Source organism: Arachis stenosperma, chromosome 3 (genome assembly GCF_014773155.1).
Source record: "Arachis stenosperma cultivar V10309 chromosome 3, arast.V10309.gnm1.PFL2, whole genome shotgun sequence".
Taxonomy (NCBI): domain Eukaryota; kingdom Viridiplantae; phylum Streptophyta; class Magnoliopsida; order Fabales; family Fabaceae; genus Arachis; species Arachis stenosperma.
The window spans coordinates 151,542,797-151,564,720 of record NC_080379.1 but is presented as its reverse complement, the minus strand read 5'-3'; the positions used below and the strand labels follow the sequence as shown (position 1 = coordinate 151,564,720).

At 34.2% G+C, this 21,924-nt stretch overlaps 2 protein-coding genes across 2 annotated transcripts; one reads left to right on the top strand and one right to left on the bottom strand.

Moving 5' to 3' along the window:
• Positions 1-1,468: 1,468 nt before the first annotated feature.
• Positions 1,469-5,044, top strand: LOC130969386 (uncharacterized). The gene is made up of 7 exons (XM_057895072.1): positions 1,469-1,852; positions 2,501-2,587; positions 2,729-2,977; positions 3,077-3,241; positions 3,322-3,375; positions 3,457-3,603; positions 4,263-5,044. The coding sequence occupies exons 1-7, from the start codon at positions 1,691-1,693 to the stop codon at positions 4,638-4,640; spliced, it is 1,242 nt and encodes a 413-aa protein (XP_057751055.1). The 5' UTR covers positions 1,469-1,690; the 3' UTR covers positions 4,641-5,044.
• Positions 5,045-11,757: 6,713 nt separating this feature from the next.
• LOC130966901 (uncharacterized) lies at positions 11,758-14,224 on the bottom strand. Its single transcript, XM_057891721.1, has 3 exons — positions 13,900-14,224; positions 12,526-13,518; positions 11,758-12,428 (listed from the first exon to the last, which is right to left on the bottom strand). Exons 1-3 carry the CDS (start codon positions 14,222-14,224, stop codon positions 11,758-11,760), a joined length of 1,989 nt encoding a protein of 662 aa, XP_057747704.1.
• Positions 14,225-21,924: the final 7,700 nt, after the last annotated feature.

The following is a 21,924-nucleotide window of genomic DNA, read 5'->3' as shown; positions in this document are numbered from 1 at the left end:
AACGAAAAAGGATAAAACGGTAAAGTGGCTAACCCCAAGGGTCGTTTAATAAATATACATACAGTATAATACGATAAAAAAAGAATGCATAGTGTGTCTATTGAAACGACAAAAGTAGCTTAGACTGAGGACTGAAGACACAACACATTCATGAAAAAATGCATTAAAAATACGAATGCACAGACCCACATATTCTTCGTTTTTATCCTTTTATTAAAAATAAACTTTTCCCCATGCTTTTTGGTTTTCCCCCTCGTGCAATTTCTAAGGTTAATTTTCTTTTAATACATTTTTTTCAACGTCTGATTAATATATTCCAATATTTTTTTCGGGTACGAATATTTGTGATGGAATTGAAGATGATGATGGTTGTGTCATGTGATGTTCCACCTTCAACGTTTTGCTTACTGTGACCAACTGAACACTGTTATGACATGAAAAAGGAGAGGGAAAAATGACAAGGTAGTAGGGAGAGAGCTAGAAGGTGATTCTCCTTAATTTATTAATAATTAATATTTCTTTAGATTATGGAATATTTGAAAATGGTAATACATTTAAAGTAATTCTAAAATTTATTTTCATTGATTTACCTTACAAAACTAAACTATCTCTTTTATTTAAAATCTTATATTAAAATTTGTTAAATTATATGATTCATAGTTTTGGTCTTGGTTATATTTCTACTATTAAGTGCAACTGACCAAAATTAAGAAAATTAGATGTCACATTAATATCAACACATAGTGGATTGAGTCATTGAACTAATAGTATTTTCTAATATTCGCATTTTAAATACCGAAAAAATGAGTAAGGCACAAGTTCAGTTAGCAAGTTAGCATTTTAGGTTAATAGTAGGCCTATACATTTTTTTACTGTATATATAATATATTATTCACTTAGAATTTAATATCCATTATATAAACAATTAATTATGTATTATTATAGTAAAAATAATTAATTTTTAGATTTATTATTTAAAAGATAATTTAAATATAATAATATAAAATTCTTTACACAATTAGTTAATCTTAATCTTAATCTTACATAATTATATGACCTGTCATGGCACTTCATTTTTTTTTTCGGTTATGAACAATTAATTAATTAATAGTTAATAAAAATTAAATATTATTTTTTTATTCTAATGATCTTATTATTTTTTATAAAAAATATATAATACAAAAAATTATATCTAAAATAACATTATGGAATTATCATTTCGTTAATAATATTGTTAACATTGTAATAATAATAATGTTTTCATAAAGTGAAAAGAGAAAATATATTCTTCAAAAAAAGGCAATCTTTCTTTCAGTTTAATAAATTTAACTTTAATGCGTACAAAATATTTTATATAATTATTTAATTATTTATATATTTAATATAAAAAGTAAAAACGTCACTAATTTGATGCATGTATAAAACGAAGGGGCATACAAATTAAATTAATTTTAACAAAAGAGAAGAAAGTGAGATGAATAAAAGAAGGAGATAGCTTAATGTGAAGTGAGAGTGGGAGTGAGTGGCTTCCTTCATAGAAAGCGGAGCAGCACAAAAAAGTGAGGTCTCCATTGTTTTCCATTGGATTTTTGCGTTGCATTCTCCAATGCTCTCTCTCAACACCCTCCAACACAACCCCTAACCCTGCATCTCCGTTTTCCTTCTTCTTCTTCTTTCAAAGCAAGCAGCTATGGCTTCTTCTTCAGTAGTGTTGTTTTCTCTGTTGTTATTGTTGTTGTTGGGTCTTTTTAGTTCTCACTCTTGTGCCGCTAGGCTCGGTGGTTCAAGACAGAAGCTTGAAGTCAATAGGCATTTGAATCGCTTGAATAAGCCTCCTGTTAAGACCATTCAGGTCTTCTTCTTCTTCTTCTTCTTCTTCTTCTTCTTCTTCTTCTTCTTCTTCTTCCCTTTATGGTTTCCCCCAAAAGAAAAAAAAATGTTTTTAATTAGGGTTTTTCTTTTTCCTCCCAAAGAATAGTTTGGTTTTGAAGAAAAAAGATTACTTTTTTATTTGGGTAAGCTAAAGGGGGTGATGTTGTGTTTGAACAGTGATTTGTGTGGCTTTCAGATATTTTTCACTCAGGAATCAAAATAATCTTTGGCTTCTACTGTGTTTTTGACGTATTTCCTCCCCGTATTGTATAAAAAAATGTAGATCTTTTGTGTTCACATTTTGATTTCTTCAAGCAATGTTCTATACTTCTATGTTTTTAATATTTTTTTTCTACTTGTTCATACTTCTTGTTCCCTGGAAAAAGAAAAATTCCCTTTGTCTAAGAAATTATTGGCTGGATTCTGAAGCAGTAGCAACTAGAAAGTACTGGAAGGAAAGAACTTGGGCAATGATTTTCTTTTCTTGGCATTCCCCACTTTTTATCAAAATCACCTACTGAATATTAGAAAAAATGGAAATATAATTAACGAAGCTTTGCTTTGAATATTTTATTTTGCTTAGTATTTTTTTTTGTAGTGTTAATAGTGTGATTTATGGATTGTGCAGAGCCCAGATGGGGATTTCATAGATTGTGTGCATATCTCTAAGCAACCAGCTTTTGATCATCCTTTCCTTAAAGATCACAAAATTCAGGTCCATATTATCTTCACACAGAATCTAATCTTTGGTTTATTCTCCCCTATTATTACTATTATTATTATTATCAGTTTTTTCTTCAACTTTTATGTTTATTTTTCCCTAACACTGGATTGCATTATTGGTTAATTGATTTAGATGAGGCCTAGTTTCCACCCTGAAGGGCTATTTGATGAGAACAAGGTTTCTGAAAAACCCAAAGAGAAGATTAATCAGCTGTGGCATGTGAATGGTAAATGCCCCGAAGACACAATACCAATTCGGAGAACAAAGGAAGAGGATGTCCTTAGAGCTAGCTCAGTTAAAAGGTATGGAAGGAAGAAGCACAGGTCAATCCCGAAGCCTAGGTCAGCACAACCTGATCTTATTAACCAGAGTGGTCATCAGGTATTATCGATTGTTCCTCTTAATTTTGATGTTTTCTATTTTAATTGGCATTGGTCTAATTTACTTGCATGGTTCCTTTGTTGGTTGTTGTTGATTCAGCATGCAATAGCGTATGTTGAAGGGGACAAGTACTATGGAGCAAAAGCCACTATTAATGTGTGGGAACCTAAGATTCAGCAGGCGAATGAGTTCAGCTTGTCGCAGCTCTGGATATTAGGAGGCTCGTTCGGACAAGATCTTAACAGCATTGAAGCTGGCTGGCAGGTATGCTAAGAAAGAAATTGATTTTTGAAGTCCACATTTAGTTTGTATAAATTCTGATGCCTATTTATTGATGATAACAGGTTAGCCCTGATTTATACGGCGATAACAACACTCGGTTATTCACCTACTGGACAGTAAGTATTTACCTTTTAACCTTTCCTATATTCATATATTTCTTTTATTTTGCAATCAAACTCACATGCTATGTTCTACAGAGTGATGCATATCAAGCTACAGGTTGCTACAATCTTCTTTGCTCGGGATTTATTCAGGTCAACAGCGAAATATCGATGGGTGCAAGCATATCTCCGGTTTCTGCTTACAGAAACTCCCAGTATGATATCAGCATCCTTATCTGGAAGGTAAAAATCCCAAAAAAGTCATCACATTATCTATCTGCGAACATAATAAGCACCGGGTAATCATCTACCCAACTAGGTGTTTGTTTGGCTTTGGGACCGTTTTAATAATGTCCTTGAGTGCTTGGATTCATTTTTTCTTCTATAGGTATAAGACATGTCATGTGGAAGAGTCGAGTTGTCAGTTTATAACATGTTATAGGTTTGATTGGAATCTTAAATTCTTCATATTTTTACCCATCAACTGACCGGTAAAAAAGACATTTTAGCCACTATTATTGGCCGCATAGTTGGAAATTAGAATCATCTTTGTAGGATCCTAAGGATCCATTTATTTCTTTTCTCATCTCCTTTTTGAAATTTGATCATGATAATGGACCCCAACTGTAATTGATGAGTGGGGCAAAGCAACTGTGATGAACTTGCTTATGTACTAACACCGATGATTGCGCAATGCAGAAACACATTTACACCACTAGCAACAGTTTGTATAAGATATTCACATGTTCTTTTAGGCATCATTTAGTGATTGTTTCAGGACAAAGATACAAAGACACAGACGGCCCAACATGAAACAGACCCTCTCTTTAAACCTTCAAATTCGTTAATGGTATTAAGTATTAAACTTTTTCATTTTATCTCTTTTTTTCTTTTCCATGTAGGATCCAAAAGAGGGACACTGGTGGATGCAATTTGGGAATGACTATGTATTGGGATATTGGCCTTCATTCTTGTTCTCATACTTGGCAGACAGTGCCTCCATGATTGAATGGGGTGGTGAGGTTGTGAATTCTGAGCCTGATGGCCAACACACTTCAACTCAAATGGGAAGTGGCCATTTCCCTGAAGAGGGTTTTGGAAAAGCAAGCTACTTCAAGAACATTCAAGTGGTTGATAGCTCCAACAATCTCAAAGCTCCAAAGGGACTTGGAACCTTCACTGAGCAATCAAATTGCTATGATGTTCAAACAGGAAGTAATGGTGACTGGGGACATTACTTCTACTATGGAGGACCTGGTAAAAACCCTAATTGTCAATGAGGCTAAAAAAAGTCCAAGATGAACGGAAAAAATCAAAAAAAGAAAATGCAAATTATCCTAGTCTAGTCTTCTCCCTTGTATCATTATTAAACCCTAATGTTAAATCCCCGTTCATTTTTCTTTTCTTTCTATCCTCTTCTCTTGTATACCCTTTTTTTTTTCTAGTGGAAAGTTTTGTTTTTTTTTTTCCTTTTGTTAAAAATATTGAACGATTCTCCATGTAAGGGTTAGTGGGTAAGTGTGGCTAAGTTTCTTAAAAGCCTAAAGAAACAAAGGCCTTTAACATCCTTTGTATTTTTATTTGTTTGCTTGTTAATGACAATTAAGTGATCAAATCCTTCACCTAATGTCATTTTTGTAATTTACTGAAACTAGCTACAACAATTAGTTATTGATCTTGTTTCTTCATGGTCTATATTATGAAACAATCCCCATGCTTGGATTGGAGTTTCTAGTTTCAGGTTTCAAATTTTTTTTTAACCAATAGTATTCGAATCTTATTACTAATATTAAACATTTAATAATGTAATTAGAGAAACTTTGGTTATGTTTCTCCGGTTAGGAATATCAATCAATTAATTAGATTAAAGCTAAGTTGGGGTAGGCCAAGGAGGAAAATGAAAAAATTAATTAATTAAAAAACATTTTTATTTAATTTGGATTGGAAAAAAAGTAGCAAACTATGCATGTGAGTGGCTGACAGCACTTTTGTTTGCATATCAACTTTTTTGGAAAAGGGGGGCCACTTCCACAACGTTACATCAAACCTGCAAAATCAATCCCCATTTCACAATTAAAGCCTGTCAAACACTCAAACATGCTCCGCCAAAAAGTCTTAGCCCCACTAATTTCTATTTGGACCTAATTATAAAATTATTATTATGCTAGTGTTAATAGTCAATTGAGTAAGTCAACAAAAAAACCTCTAAATCAATTCTTAAAAAATTATAGTCGGATATTTTAATCTTTAATAAATTTTACTCGTTAAATCAGTTTTTAAATTTTTTATTTCGATTAGACAATTCACTCCCAAAATCATACTATTCGTCTTTATAACAAATTTATCTCAAAATTTTAAAAATTCTTAAGAACTTGTGTGGTTAAATTTTTTTAATAGTACTAAAAAATGTGGCTAATTTTTTTGGATATACAGATTCTGTGTGTGTTGTGCATGGGTATGGAGATGGGTGGTGTTAGACATGAATGTGGGATATTTTTTTCTGAACCATAAAGTGAAGAAATCAGACTGTGCGATTTCTTTGTTAAAAAAAGTCCGATTTGTGTAGGAGGAAAAATCGGAGGATCCGATTTGTATTTTTAAATTTTTTTTATTTTGAAAACAAAAATCGGATGGTCCGATTTCAATATTAATTTTTTTAATTGTTTAAAATACAAATCGGACGGTCCGATTTGTAGGGGTGGCAATGGGTAGGGTAGGGTAGGGTTTGAACCCAACCCTAACCCTACCCGCGGGTTGAGTTTTTGACTAACACTCAACCCTACCCTACCCGCGGGTTGAGAAATACCCAACCCTAACCCTACCCGCGCTCAACCCGCGGGTATCCGACCCTACCCGCGGGTTGACAAAAAAATATTATAATGACACAAATATCTCATAAATAACATAAGTACCCTTGGTTCAGTGGTTAGGAATCTTTTGCACATGCTTAAGGCCCTTGATTCAACTCCCATATGTAACATTTTTAAACATATATAACACATATTATGGGGGGTGCGGGTAGGGTGGGTCGGGTTGAGTACCCGCGGATAGGGTCCATGCTGCCAGGCCTACCGATTTGTGTAATGTAATTTTTTTAAATTTTTTAAACACAAATCGGACGGTTCGATTTGCTCTTGACACTACAATTGTGTAAAGCACCTATACACTTTATAACTATGTCCTACACCATTTTTCCTTCCATATCTAAATTAAAAAGTACAAAAATATGTGTTACATTATGTTATTTAGCTTTACATGAGTTTTATCCTACTGTAAAAAAACTTGTTCACTACTCAGAAGATACAGAACGTTGATGTCATTTTGTGTAAAGAAATTGTTTTATTTATTTAAAATAGAAAAACAAAATTGTCGTTGTGTGTTTAACTTATTTTTTTAATTATGAAAATAAAAAGCGACATCGCCATTTTGTTATTTTAATGAATTTAAAAATTAAAGTTGGTCAAAATATTACTAATGTATTGTAATAAAAGTGAAAAATTAATGACGTTTTGTGCTCATAGAAATAGAAAATATAAAACTAATTATAAAAGAAATGATGGGTTGTTGCTTAAACAAATTTAGTAGAAGAGAAGTGTAATGTCACATTTTTTTTATATTTTTGTCTAACCTAAACTAACAATTAATAATAATTCTATTATATTTACTAATGATTAATCTTTTATAGTCAATATTTAAAAACATATACTAAAAATTAATACTAATTCTATTTTTTCTAATAAATATGCAAAATAAAACTAAAATTACTAAAAATGTATATTAATAGTTGCTAACAATAACAATTAATAATAATACTATTTTTTAACAAATATTTAAAGTAAAACTACACTTAGTTAATAATATATGCTAATAATTAATAATACTTCTGTTTTTTAATTAAATATTTAAATAAAATATAAATTACTAAAAATATATCCTAACCATTAATGATAATAATTCTATTTTTTAATAAATAATTAAAATACAAGACAAAACCCTACCAATATGTACTAACAATTAATAATAATTCAGTTTTATTAATAAATATTTCAAATAAAATTAAAATAACTAAAAATATAAATTAATAATAATTGAAACTTCTAACATTTTATGTAAAACAAAAACTTTCTAATAATAAATACTAATCATTAATAATAATAATAATAATTTTGTATTTTGATAAATTTTTAAAATAAAAGCTAAATCACTAAAAATATGTAGTAACAACTATTAAGTAATTCTATTTTAAAAACTTATTTAAACGAAACTAAAATTACTAAAAGTGTGTACCAACAATTCATAAATAAATATTAATAAAAATTAGATAGTATTTAAAAGAGAGACTGAGACTGAGAGACTAAGGCTAAATTAATTTTCTGTTTTTGTATTTTGATTTTGAAATCCTTTTGTTACGGGTTCATGAATCTAATTTTGATATATGTTGATGAGATTGTTGTTGTTGTTTTTATTATTATTATTGATGGTGGTAAAATTTGATGATAGTAAAAGTGTGGTGGTTATGCTTTAGTGATGAGAGAAGTGTGGTGGTGAAGTGAGAGGTAAAGTGAGGTTAGGGTTGAAAGATAGACTTAAAATATAAATTTTTGAATGCGGGTATTTAGAAATAAAATGTTATTAAAATTTTAGTTTTCGTTTTTAAAAATTTCAGTCCTATATATTCTTATTTTTTAGAAGTATTGAAAAAACTGAAATTTTAATTCTAATATTTAACTACTAAATACAATATTAAATCTCAATCCTCTCGTTTCAATTCTAATACTCCTTACCAAATGCTGCTACCTTATCTAACACTAATACTAGAGCTAGTACTATTACTATGGCTACAACAACTATATTTTTTAACTAGTGCTAATCAACTAACAACTATTTTAATTAATTCTAATCAATAAAATAATATTAATAAATTATATAATTTTTTTACTATTTTTAGTTTAAAAAAATTAAATAATTACAATAACTAACTAGTAACAACAATAACTTGTGTATTTAGTGGATGTTTTTTGTGATTTAGCCTCTCTTGTTTAAATGTTGTGCGAACTGTGTAGTTGTCGAGTGGGGGGCTGGTTATTTTAAAAGTAAACATTGAAGAAAAGAAGAATAAGAAATTAGGAGAGGAGGGAATGGCGCTTTTTAATTTACATATTATACCGGTGGTGGTATATTACAAGGATATGGGGGTGGATGGTGTGTAACCAGGTTGTGGTGTCAGGGGAACAGGGACTCGGACCCTCCGACTTCAAGGCACAAAACGCACGGTCCGAGTCCATTGTATGGGGCTCAGGATGGTGACGGACTCGGATCCTCCGAGATGGGGCGCCTCACGGACCGTCCGATTTTGGTTTGAGTTGTCGCACGGTCCGAGTTGGTTGCGGGAATGGACACGCGGCGCTTCCCCGTTGAGTCCCTAATAGGTGCCCCTCATAAACGCAGAAAGAGAAACCCTGCTCCCTCACCATCCGAATCCACATTTCACTCCCACCAACCTTTCTCCCTCACAGCCTTCTTCTTCATTTCTCTGAAGGTTGCATGGTGGAGCAGCAACATTAATGGGGAAAAAATCTAAAATTAAAGATGTTGATCGATCTGAGCTTCATATTATTCACTATCTCAGTGATCCTGATTATGTAAGTATTTTTTGAAATTTTTTTGAATTTTTGAATTTTTTTATAGTTATAATTATTAAAATATAAAATTTCAATATTATGATTGTTGTTAGATACACAGTTGAAGAATATAAATAGAATGATTATGACTAATTTATTAGTATTAGTTAGATTATTTTAAAATATGTTGAACAGATTAATAATTATATTTATGATGATTAAAATTGTTTTTATGATTATATTGTTGTTAGACATGCATTTGAAAAACATAAATGGAATGAGTATGACTTTTTTTTCATTGTTTGTTAGATTTGTTTAAAATTATTTTACAGATTAATAATTATATAAATCATGATTAGAAAATTTGTTATGATTATGTAGTTGTTAGAGATATGTAGTTGAAGAATATAAATAGAATGGTTATGACTAATTTTTAAATATTTGTTAGGTTCTATTTAAATATTTTTTTACAGATTATTAATTATATATATCATGATAAGAAAATTTGTTATGGTTATGTTGTTGTTGTTCTTTAGTTTTGTGTTTTTGGCTGTAGTAGTAAGTAGTACATAATGTAAATTTTTAATAAATTTATTTAATTGTAGTATAATTATTATTTGTAAGCCAATGTTATTTAAATGTGTTTTTAAGAAATTAAGTGTAACTGTTATCGATTTTGGTTAGATGTTATTATTATTGTGGTAAAGTGTTAATGCTGAGTTGATTAGAAAGGTTTTTTTAATTAAGCCATGTTAGATATTTCTTTATGAGAAAATTTTAATAATTTTAATTGTAGTAATTATTATTAGCAAGTTAATTATTAGCGTTGTTAGAATATGAATGATGGCATATACAGATTTATTAATATTTTGTATTGCAGGGGAAAAAATTTTTAACAAAAGAGTAATTAATTAACGTTCGATATTATTGTGGATGTTGTAAATATTGTTGAGATTTATGATTAGGAATATATGTATTTGTAATGAGTTTCATTAGCAGTTATGAATACTTTTGAGGATTAACTAGTTAAATTTAGAAGTTACGAGAATTAGTTGTATAAGGATTCAGTCAATAAATTTATGATGGTAAGTTAGCAATTCTTAATAATTTGATTAGTAATTTGTTATGTTTTTTTTGTAGAAATCAAGAATGTTGACATGTAACCATCCACTTCCTCCGGATCGGTACAACGAAAGGGTGGAGGATCATCTGCGAATTACCGGGTTCTATCATGCATCTCAGATTGGGATAGTGCAGTGTCAGAAAGCATTGGTAAATGCTCTAATTGAACGTTGGCACCCAGAGACACATACGTTCCACCTTCCCATTGGTGAATGTGCTGTGACACTTGAAGATGTAGCTCTGATTCTTGGTCTTCCCACAGATGGTCTTCCGGTTACAGGGATGACAATGAGCAGTTTTGAAGCGTTGGAGGCGGAGTGTTTGCTTCAATTTGGAGTTGCACCGCGTATGTCTGACTGTAGATCTAGTTGCATAAAACTTACCTAGCTGCGTGATTTAAAAGAAAATTTACAGTTGATTGATGATATCAGTATACAGAGGTATGTGAGGTGCCATATTATGTTGTTGATCGGGACGATCTTGTTTGGGGATAAGTCTGGGGCAGGAGTGCATTGGAAATTTCTACCATTGCTACGTGATTTTGGTGGTATTGGTCAGTATAGTTGGGGAGCGGCATGCCTGGCACATCTCTACAGGGCATTATGCCGGGCATCCCGTTTTAACTGCAAGGAAATAGATGGTCCACTAACACTTCTACTCTGTTGGGCTTGGATTAGGCTGCCATACCTATCGCCGCTACCTAGGGAACCTCGAAGTTTTCCACTAGCAAACAGGTAATAATTTGTTAGAATGTACCCGTATCTTGATATTTATGATTCATTTAATGGTAGTTGAGGTAATTGAATATATCATAATAGGTGGCGGAACTGGGAGCGTGGTGACCGACGATTTAGATATATGAAGTTAGCTCACTTTAGGAAGTCATTTGATGAACTTCAGGAAGGGCAGGTATGTTTTAATGAAAGTAGTATTAGTTTTCTTTTTAGGGTCTGAGACATAATTATACAGCGTTGTCTTTGTAATTGGCTTTGTGGACTGTTATGTTGAGGTTCCTTTATTTTTTCCAGTTTGTTTGGGTTGCTTATGCTGTGGATCGGGTGGATCCGAACATCATTCCTCCTGAAATCTACATGCAGTCGGTGGTTTGGAGTGCTACAGTTCCGTTGGTATCATTTGAATGTGTCGAGTGGCATGCTACCGATAGATTTAGGCGACAGTTTGGTTTGGTTCAGGGACTACCTAGTCAGGAGTGGAATCTAGAGAAGGCGCATGGAGAAACCCTGAAGGGTCCCAAGAATCTTAATTGGGCCACGGAACCGAGTCATTCAAAATGGGTGATGCATTGGTCAAACAGGTATAACTACATTCTATCTGAGCTTCCGATGCCTTCACATGATCTACTAGATACTTACATGCATTGGTACCGATCAAAATATGGGGACCACTTGAACTTGTCAAATCTTGTGGGTCAAGATAATGATGAAGGTGATCAGGATATGGAGGAAGGTGATCAGGATTTGGATGAGGATAATCAGGATACCGATGAGGGTAGTCAGGATATGGATGCTGACAATCAAGTAGAAGAGCCACATTCGCCGCAAATATTACCTCCAACCCCGATTCCAGAAGAACAACCTCAGTCCTCAAGCCATTATGTACCTCAGACACAGTTCCCCCCATCAGTTCCAATCAGTCAACAATATTGGGGTACGTCACAATTTGAAACAGGAGAAGGAGGTTCTTTTAGCCACGTCGTCGGGTTACCTAGTGGCCTAAATCTTGCTCGGTACACCCGCCGAACTTGGTCCATCTTATACACATCATGCACATATAGCTTCCAATCCAGTCGCTGGTTTGCGCAACATGCGAACACATGTCTGCAGGGGATCCGGTCCACCTGGAACTCACCACAGTCACATCGAAGGGCGCGTAGATCGACTGCAAACTCCAGTCCGCTTGGCATCTCACGCACCTCGAAGACCTCATTCTGCCGGTCAAAGCAACTGACCTGTATGTTTCCTGATGCAAGTTGGTTTGCATGCAACTTCGAGGTCACGACTTCGGAGAACACATGGCCAGCATTAATCCGCGCTTCTGCCTCTGCTCTTTTTCTGGTGAAAAGCTCGTTTAGCCTGTAGAATGTTGCCTTGACAAGAGCAGTAATAGGAAGATTGCGTGCACCCTTCAACACTGAATTGATGCATTCCACTAGATTCGTTGTCATGTGACCCCATCGGTATCCACCATCAAACGCCAATGCGTACTGTTCGCGAGGAATTCGGTTTAACCAGTTGGTATACGCTTCCCCCCGTTCCCGTAATCGCTGGTAACGCACTTCATACTCCCGCACCGTCCTGGAATATCCTACAGGATAGCAAAAAAAAAAAAATTATAAAAGTCGAAAACAAATATTAATATTTAACAACTGTTAATAAGTTACTTAAATTTAGTAAATTATTACCAATGTTGACAACCAATTTTTGGAGGTACGGTGCCTTGAATTTCCGCAGAAAATTCGACTCTATATGCCTGATGCAGAACATATGAAAAGCTCTAGGAGGTGACCAGGCTCCGTTACTCCATTCCACAGCTGCATTGATGGATTCGTGTCGGTCGGATATTAGTCCCACACCATCCCGAGTGACAACATGTTGACGCAAGTTACTAAGGAAAAAGTGCCACGCATCAGAAGTCTCTCCCTCGACAATAGCAAACGCAATTGGGACGATGTTGTTGTTGCCATCCTGTGAAACTGCGACTAGGAGACAACCCTTATACTTTCCGTACAAGTGAGTCCCGTCCACCTGGACAACTGGCTTACAATGTCTGAATGCCCTGATACAGGGGTAATAACTCCAAAATACTCTATGCAGTACCCGAATATGACCAACCAAGTCATCGCCTTGGTATGCAGGCATAGTCTCAAAATGGACAACAGCTGATGGCTCCTTATGACACATGGCCTCAAACCATATAGGCAACGCTTCGTACGATGCCTCCCAACCTCCAAATATTTTTTCTACTGCCCTTTGCTTAGCCAACCATGCTTTCCGATAACTAACAGTATAGTTAAACTTCGATTGCACTTCTGCTATAACGGACTTTACCTTTAAGGAGGGATCAGCCTCAACCAATGGCTTTATTGCTTCTGCAATTGTGATGGAGTCCAGCTTCGCATGATCCTGTGAAATGGTGGCTCTGGTACAAGTGTGACTACCATTATACCTCCTTATAACCCAACAATACTTCCTGCTGATCAGACTAACCCTGATAAGCCAATCACACCCTGACCCATACTGTGTACACTTGGCATAAAATGTCAAAGGCTCAGACTCATACACCCGGTAATCTACGCTTCGTCGTATGGTATACTCTTTTATTGCCTTAATAACAGCTTCCCGGGAACTAAACTCCATTCCAATAGCAAATTCACCATCTGCGACAATAGGAACTTCTGCCAGGACAAGAAGCATGGGAAAAATTTCAATAAATACATATATATTTCAAAACCATACTAAATCAATATTAACTGCATCAAGTATGACATAAATCCGACCCTAACGTAAATAATAATAAAATATTAACTTCTATGTTCTATATTCGTTTAAAATAACGTTATATGTTTCAAATGTTACTAAACACATATGTTGACTTTTATTTTTTTAACTTCCTACTATTTTTTAATTTTTTTTTTACATAGGATCAGGTCAACCGGTTCAATGTCTAACACATACATGACATCAACGCATGCTTAAATAATGGGTAATAAATACTAATTCATTCATAAATAATTCAATAAATAAATAAAAAAGACAATTATTTTTTATTAACGTACCTGCAGTCATATATTCCGGAAACTCCGGAACATGCATTGCTTCCAAGTCCAGAACTCGCATGAATGAAGGCTCCCCAAACGGCATATCGTTTGCGAGTGCATCTGCCACCTCTGTCACATCTGGATCCATATTTCCCTCACCATGATCTTCATCTCCATCTGCACCAACACATTCGTAGTTGCTTTCGAACTCTTCTTCACTGTCACTATTATAATCTTCCCGTAGAATGTTTCGGTCTGCCTCAGATTGTTCAAACTCAACATACAACTCGATAAACGAGATCTGCGCCCGGTTTTCAATATACATTGAAAACATCTCCTGCATGCTCGCTTCGTCCGTCACATATCTTGTTTGAAATTGGACAAACCCACCAAATACCGGTATGGGATATCTGTATAGAACACAGGATATTTTTTTTGCCCTCTGAGAATCAATCTTTTCACAGATCAAACCTTTGAGTTCTTCAAAGGAAATGATAAAAGGAATAACAACATCTATTGGATTTTCACAAATAAATTTTATCCCTTCAGATGTTTGTAATAAAATTTGACCAAAATAATACACCTTTATTAGTACTCTATCACTCATTTCTCCTACTCACAAAAAAAAACATAACACTAACTACTGACTTCCGTGATTTTGAACAAGCATGAAAGATTTCCAGAAGAACGAAACAGAGGAAGCGGCGCATAAGAAGGAGAAGAAGAGGGATAACCTAACACTAACTCGTTGCACTTTTATATAGACTCTATACTCAACTCGGACCATCCGACTTGGTTAACTTCATTCAAAAATATATTCAACAACCAAATCGGACCATGCGTTTTCATGAACCGGTTCTACCATCCCTAGCCAAAACGGACGGTCCGACTCCAACCGCTACACGCAACTCGGACCGTGCGTGTTCTCTTCCACCTCAGCCATCTCGCAGGGTCCGATTTATCTGCAACAAGCCATTTTCCCTCCCCACCACAAATCGGACCGTGCGTCTCCCAGTTTAGCAACTTCACAAACAAAGAACTCGGACCGTCCGAGTTCTTCTCCCAAAAGCTGCCAAAACTCTGCCCCACATACATGTCTAACCCACCTTAACTCCATATCCATGCAAAACTCACATACAGGCTCCATTTCGAAAAAATTGAGCCAGGGAATGGTTTGGCTTTTTTATTTAAATAAATAAAAAAATAGATTAATTTTTTAAATATGTAGAGATGAAAATTGTTATTAAAATACGGATATTTATTTCAGTTTTAACACACACAAAATAAATTATGACTTTAATTTAAATATGATGTCAGCAAATTAAAGCTGACATGGTAGAGCCACTTTTTCTCTAACAAATGCGAAATAGATTTAGGCATGTCAGAACTATTTTTGATGTGTCATTTACGAAATAGAAGATACTATTTCTGTTTCATTTCTTGTAAAATAGGTGAAACAGAAGAGCATAATAAAAAGAGAATAAGAATATGATAAAAAGGTAGAGTAGAAATAAAAAAAAGAACGACTAGAATATATGAGATTAATTTTTTGTTATGACAAATATGTATAACATAAATCTCAACTTGAAGAGGAAGAAGATGTATCTTGAAAAAGAAAGGAAGAATAAAACGGCGCTTAAGGAGGAAGAAGGAAAAAGAAGAAGAAATTAGGATAACACATAATATATTGAATTGTCATATGTTAAATTATATTGGGCCTGATTCAATATTTTTTTTAACATTATAATAAGAATAATAATATATATTTAAATGAAATTCATTTTTTAATTTAATTTAAAATTTTAATTTTGATTTATTATTTAAATACTATAATTTAAAAATGTATTAATATCTTATTTTATTCGGTTTTTTTATTTTTTATAAATTTTAACTCTTTAAATAATAGCAGAATTGAATAAAGTATTTAATTAGTTACATGAAAATTATTTAAAATTATTATATTTTAATTATTGTTAAAATTTAAATATTTAGCTGGAATTAAAATGTTAAATTTACAGTGAAATTTAAATTTTAAAAATTTAAATACTAAAGATGAAATCACATAATAATTTAAAATTTTTAAAGAAAATATTTTTTATGGTAATGAGTGGCTAAGAGAAGGGGGAAGGGAGTTGAATTTTAGTCACTTTTTTGAAAATCACTTTTTGCCTTTTAAGATAGTTTCAGGAGATATTTATGCTTTTTATTTCATAACAAGTCAAGAGACATTTTCTTTTTGTCTCGTAATCGATTAGGAGATATTTTTCAATTTTGCCTCCTACGCAACAGAAACAGAGTTGAAATAGAAGAGAAAGAGAGAATCACACCCAAAAGTATCCTGGTTCAACTGCTAAGTGCAATGCAGCCTACATCCAGTCTCCATCACAACAGTGACAGAATTTCACTATAATCAACATATTACATACACCAATTCTTTCCTAGGAACTACCCATTCCTATCTGGGACAAATCCAAATTCTATCCCCAAAATTGAACTTGACTTGGTCACCTACCAAACTTTCAACCGCAAAGTGCTAACCCAACTTGCAAAGGAATCCCCACAGGATCATGAAACACAACACAGATGTACAAAGAAATTCTTAGACATCTATGGTTTTTTCTTTAATTTTGCTCTCTCTACCTTTTTCCTCTCACTGGCTGTTTCTTACAAACCCCACTCTATTTGTCTTTTACCATGAGACTCAAACAGACAAAACTAAAGAAAAGAATACAAAATAAAACCCATTGAAGGAGAAGAACTCTGTTAGCTTCGGGTAGCTATGAGAACTCTATGCTTACTCTCCTTGTCTCAACCCTTTGCTGTTCACCCTTATTATAGAAGGGGAACCTTCGAAGGTTGAAATCGGTTCAACCAAGCCACCAACATCTTCTCCAACACATAGCCGATTCGGACAGAGAGAAGAGAGAGAAAAACCGAAAGCAAATCAACATGCATGTACCTCTCTCTCATCCCTTCTCATCAAACTTCATCAATCTGAGCCTTTCATCTTGACTTTGTCTCCAACAATGAATTCTGTCCCTTGATGAACCTCTGATCCTTGATAGCTCATTTCTTTTCATATTTGCTTCTTCCTCCACGTAGCTTCAGAAGCTACCTTCTCTCTTGGATGAACAAAAATGCAAACGAGCTTTACCCAATGAGATCTTCTTCTTTGACCGAGACCGATCATTTACATTTTTGGCATGAAGATCTTGAAGCTTCTTCTTCACATCTTACTTTTAATGGCAAAAATCTTAGCCACACCATGCTTCGGATCTTCCTTTTGTAAAGGCCATCGTCAACCTAGCCTTTTGCTTCTTCATAGCTTCACTGTAATTTCTCTGATAACTTCTATCTTCCTCTTTCCTATTGACATGACCCAAACAGAAAGAGAGAGGAGAGAGAAGATACAAAGCTTTCAAAGTACAATTAAATGAAATTGAAATTCCACTCACATTACTCAAGGAGTTGGGTAACGTGTGGAGCCTTCAATACAATTAACTCAATTTAATTTTCTCTTTTAGTTACCAAGGCTTGAGCTTTATTTAATTAAATTTTGAATTCTATAACCATGAAGGTAGGTAACCGAATAGTGCATGCTCCACTTCTTTCTTTCTTCTTTCAATTTCGGACCCATGATGATGTTGGGCCAGGACAATATTAACTTGGGCTTTGTATTAGTTTCCTAATCTAGTTAGCTTTGCTAAGCCTTAAAACCATTCAGTCATTTGTAACAAAAATTTTTTTATCCAATGCTGCTAGTTATTTGCACTAAAAAGTGCTTTTGGCCCATTAATAAAAAATCTGTACACTAACAAACTCATCATACAAATAATTTGGAAGCAAAAATTAAATTTTCAATTTTTCTAATTAATAATATTTGATCATCATCATATTTCAAGTTTTTCAAACTCAATAATCTCCCTCTTGATGGCAAACATTATTAAAAATGAATTGAAAAAGGATAAAAATTTAGGGAACTCCCTTTGATAATTTGACCTATTCCTCCCCCTTTCAATTGATCACATTGCTCCCCTTAACGTGTGCATTTATCCACTGGAAGTAGTACCTGTAACATGCTTTAAACAGTTACAAAAAAATATGTATTCAACACATGGAACTTTAAGAACCATGATTTATCAAGTAAGAGCCTGATTTTGAAAAAATAATTTTTTTATAAACATAATCAAGGCTTCAACATGCTGCGCAAAAAATATTCTTTGTACATATCCAACAAATGATCAAAACTCATCATACTACTTACAGCAATATATTCAAAGCAAATAATCGCTGCCAAAAAAATTCTTGCCATCAAAGCAATATCTCAAGCAAGTGAAACATATAGCCAGCAATAAAAACACGATGTTCAGTTGTCAAAACAGAGCATCAATAAGCATAAAAAATTGGCATGAAACAATAATTAAAAGGATAAAAAGAAGAGCACAAGAATTGGATTGGCAGTCCCAATTCTATTTTAAACAACAATTCAGCCCCTTTTTCTTTTTAATTTTCCTCCTCCTTTTGTCATCAAGGAGGGAACCCAAAACAGATAGAAACAGTGTAATGCAAAATATTTGATATTAAAAACCAAACAGAGTATTTAAAGTTACTGAGTACATTCATCCCAACATCAAACAGTTCAAAAGAAACTAAATCCAAACAAAAGACAGTAGAAGAGAAACTGTTCAAGAATATAGGCAGCAGTGAGCAAATTTTCCAGGCATCAAAAAGATTAATACCAGAGTCAAGGTGATCATCTTCTCCGTCGGAATGAGCCATGTCCTTCTCCAAGCTCTTAATCAGCAGATTAACCCTTTCATGGCATTTGGTCCAGGCCTTCTCATTTTCATAGGCTTGTTTTCTAACCTCTTTGTAGGTCCTGGCCATCATACTAGACATATTGAAGAACTCATTTAGAACATCTTTGATAGATTCAGAAAGCTAAGAAGATTCAGGAGGACGACTATCACTTTTGCTATCAGAGAGCATTGATGCCATTGAACTTTTGCCCTTTTTACCTTTCACAGACTCGGGAACACCGCCTCCTTTAATGATGAAAACCCTATTTTCAACAGGCTCATTGCTCAAATCAACATTAAAGTACTCAAAGATGCAAGTAAGAAACATTCCATATGGCAAATTTGCTTTCTTATCATTGCGAACACAATCCCACATATTTTGCACCATAAGATATGCAAATGAAATGGATGCAGAAGTAAGAATAGCAAATAAGACAAGAGTATCACAAACAGTAACTCACTGATAGGAACCACGTTGAGGCATCAGAATATGATTGATGATACGATGAAGTAAGGCTCGCACAGGTTCAAGAGCCTTGTTGGGTCAAAGTTGTTCCATCAAGAGCAGAGAAATTTTCACGGGCCGGAGTCAGGGCTACTTAAAGAGAAACCCCAAGATGGGACTCCCATTTACCAGACATGTAAGCCCTGGCTCCTTTAAGTGGGATGAACCCTTTTAACATATGAATGTAATGCACTATCATGATACATCATATTAGCAGAAAATTCTTGAACCAAGTTCGGATAAACAGGTTTTCGAATTTTGAAAAGGGGATCCCATTTAAGATCATCAAAAAGTGCAGTAAAGTCAATGCTTTTTTCACAAAGATTTTCCAGATTTACAACATAGAGGGTTCTCTGGTGTTGTGAAGGATTGACTTCTTTGTTCTTTGGGATCGGCTAGAGGGATGAGGTGTGAAACGTCGTGGTGGTGAAGGTTGTGGAGATGGAAGTGATTCTTCTTCTTCCTCTTCAGGGACTTGCTCCTGTCCCTTGGTATTCTTCTTAGATGAACCAGCTTCTTGCCTTGCTGTCACTCTTGCATGGATAGTCTTACATGCCATGGATGCTCTTGAGTGAGAGGAGGGTGAAGAGGACGAGTTGGGGTGGATATGAATATGAGTGTCAGATTGAAGAGCTGTGGAAGATGGAGGATTTTTGATAATGGGGTTCGACTGCTTCTTTGTGTGGCTATCTTCTTTCTCGTGATAAAAGAGATGAAGTGGAGAGTGAGAAGATGAAGAGAGGCCGAAGAGGGTGGAAGGTGGGGAGAGGTTAGACCACATTAAATGCTTAGTAGAGAGAATATCATTTAAAGTAATGAGCATTTAATGGAAACGATTTTCAATTAAGAAAATTTAAAATAAAAACAAATAACTGAAAGGTCTTTTCCTTGAAACGTGGGAGAGAATAAGGGAAAAATGATTTGATTTGACAAGAACTCCCCCTTTTAAAGATACGATGTAATAACCTTTCTAAAAATTTAAAAAATAATTTATTAAAAGGAAACATGATGCCAAAAATTAATGAGCCAGTATCATGGAATGGACTTAAAGGAGGTTGGTTAGGCTTGAGTCCAAGGGGTCAAAGTTTAGTCTCCCCTTATTTAATAGCTTGTTCATCATATGCCCATATTTGTCTCCCTACTGCCTACGAGACAAAAACAAACAGAAGTATGAAAATCACAGTTTTTCAATAAAACTTAAATTCATCATTCCCAAACTGTTCCTTAATGAACAAAACCTATCTTCACACAGAGGTTTAGTGAAGATGTCAGCAAGTTGCTCTTTGGATTTCACAAATTGGATATCAATAGTACCTTTTTGCCATTGTTCCCTAATAAAATGATATCTTACTTCAATGTGCTTAGTTCTAGAGTGCAGTACAGGATTTTTAGAAATATTTATAGCACTCATATTATCACAAAACAAAGGTATACTATTGATTTTCAATTTGTAATCCTCTAATTGAGTTTTTAACCAAAGTAATTGTGAGCAACAAGCTGTAGCAGATATATATTTAGCTTCAGCCGTGGATAGTGCAACAGTGGCTTGTTTCTTACTTGACCACATGTTGAGTGAGCTTCTAAGGAAACAACACATTCCGGAAGTGCTTCTTCTATCCACTCGGTCACCCACATAATCTGCATCACAAAACCTACTGCACAAAACTCATTAGATTTAGGATACCACAAGCCAAGATCACATGTGCCCTTAATGTATCTAATGATTCTTTTAACGACCGAAAGATATGATTCTTTTGGGTGAGATTGAAATCTTGAACATACAACTACACTTTGAACAATATCCGGCCTAGAGGATGTAAGATACATGAGGGATCCTATCATTCCTCTATACTTTGTTTCATCCACATCTTTTCCATTTTCATCCTTATCAAGTTTAGTGTTTGGATGCATAGGTGTTCCCATTGGTTTGGAATTTTCAAGGCCAAATTTCTTGATTAACTCTTTTGCATATTTGCCTTGGTGAATAAAAATACCACTAGGAGTTTGTTTAATTTGAAGACCAAGAAAGAAGGTTAATTCACCCATTAAACTCATTTCAAACTCACTAGTCACAAGTTTTCCAAAATCTTCACACAAGGCTTCATTAGCCGAACTAAACACAATGTCATCCACATAAACTTGAACAAGTACGATATCATCATTAGATTCTTTTATAAATAAAATAGTATCGGTGACTCCTTTGAAAATTATTTTTCAACAAGAAGGCACTAAGCCTTTCATACCAAGCTTTTGGAGCTTGCCTAAGGCCATAAAGAGCCTTTGATTGTTTAAAAACATGATTTGGAAACTCTGTTTACAAAACTGGGAGGTTGAGCCACAAATATTTTCCTATCAATAAAACCATTAAGGAAAGCACATTTGACATCCATTTGGAACATCTTAAAACCCTTGTGGACAGCATAGGCAAGAAGCAACCTAATTGCTTCCATTCTAGCTACCGGGGCAAATGACTCATCAAAATCAATTCCTTTCTCTTGATCGTAACTTTAGGCCACTAATCTAGCCTTGTTACGAACAACACTACCATCTTCACCCAATTTATTTTTGAAAATTCATTTTGTACCAGTTACCTTCTTACCATTTGGATTTGGTTCAAGTGTCCAAACCTTAATATTTTCAGATTGTACTAGCTCTTCTTCCATGGCTTTAACCCATGAGGGGTCTTCAAGAGCTTGCTTCACATTGAGAGGCTCCAATTAGGACAAGAAGGCAACATTG

Bases quoted from the DNA above. Each gene is read 5' to 3' on its own strand.
- LOC130969386 (XM_057895072.1), top strand. From the start codon at position 1,691: ATGGCTTCTTCTTCAGTAGTGTTGTTTTCTCTGTTGTTATTGTTGTTG. The intron at 1,853-2,500 runs GTCTTCTTCTTC...TGGATTGTGCAG, and splicing joins CTCCTGTTAAGACCATTCAG to AGCCCAGATGGGGATTTCAT. The intron at 2,588-2,728 runs GTCCATATTATC...TAATTGATTTAG, and splicing joins TTAAAGATCACAAAATTCAG to ATGAGGCCTAGTTTCCACCC.
- LOC130966901 (XM_057891721.1), bottom strand. From the start codon at position 14,224: ATGCAGGAGATGTTTTCAATGTATATTGAAAACCGGGCGCAGATCTCG. The intron at 13,519-13,899 runs GTACGTTAATAA...TTGTCCTGGCAG, and splicing joins TCCGGAATATATGACTGCAG to AAGTTCCTATTGTCGCAGAT. The intron at 12,429-12,525 runs GTAATAATTTAC...GCTATCCTGTAG, and splicing joins AAAATTGGTTGTCAACATTG to GATATTCCAGGACGGTGCGG.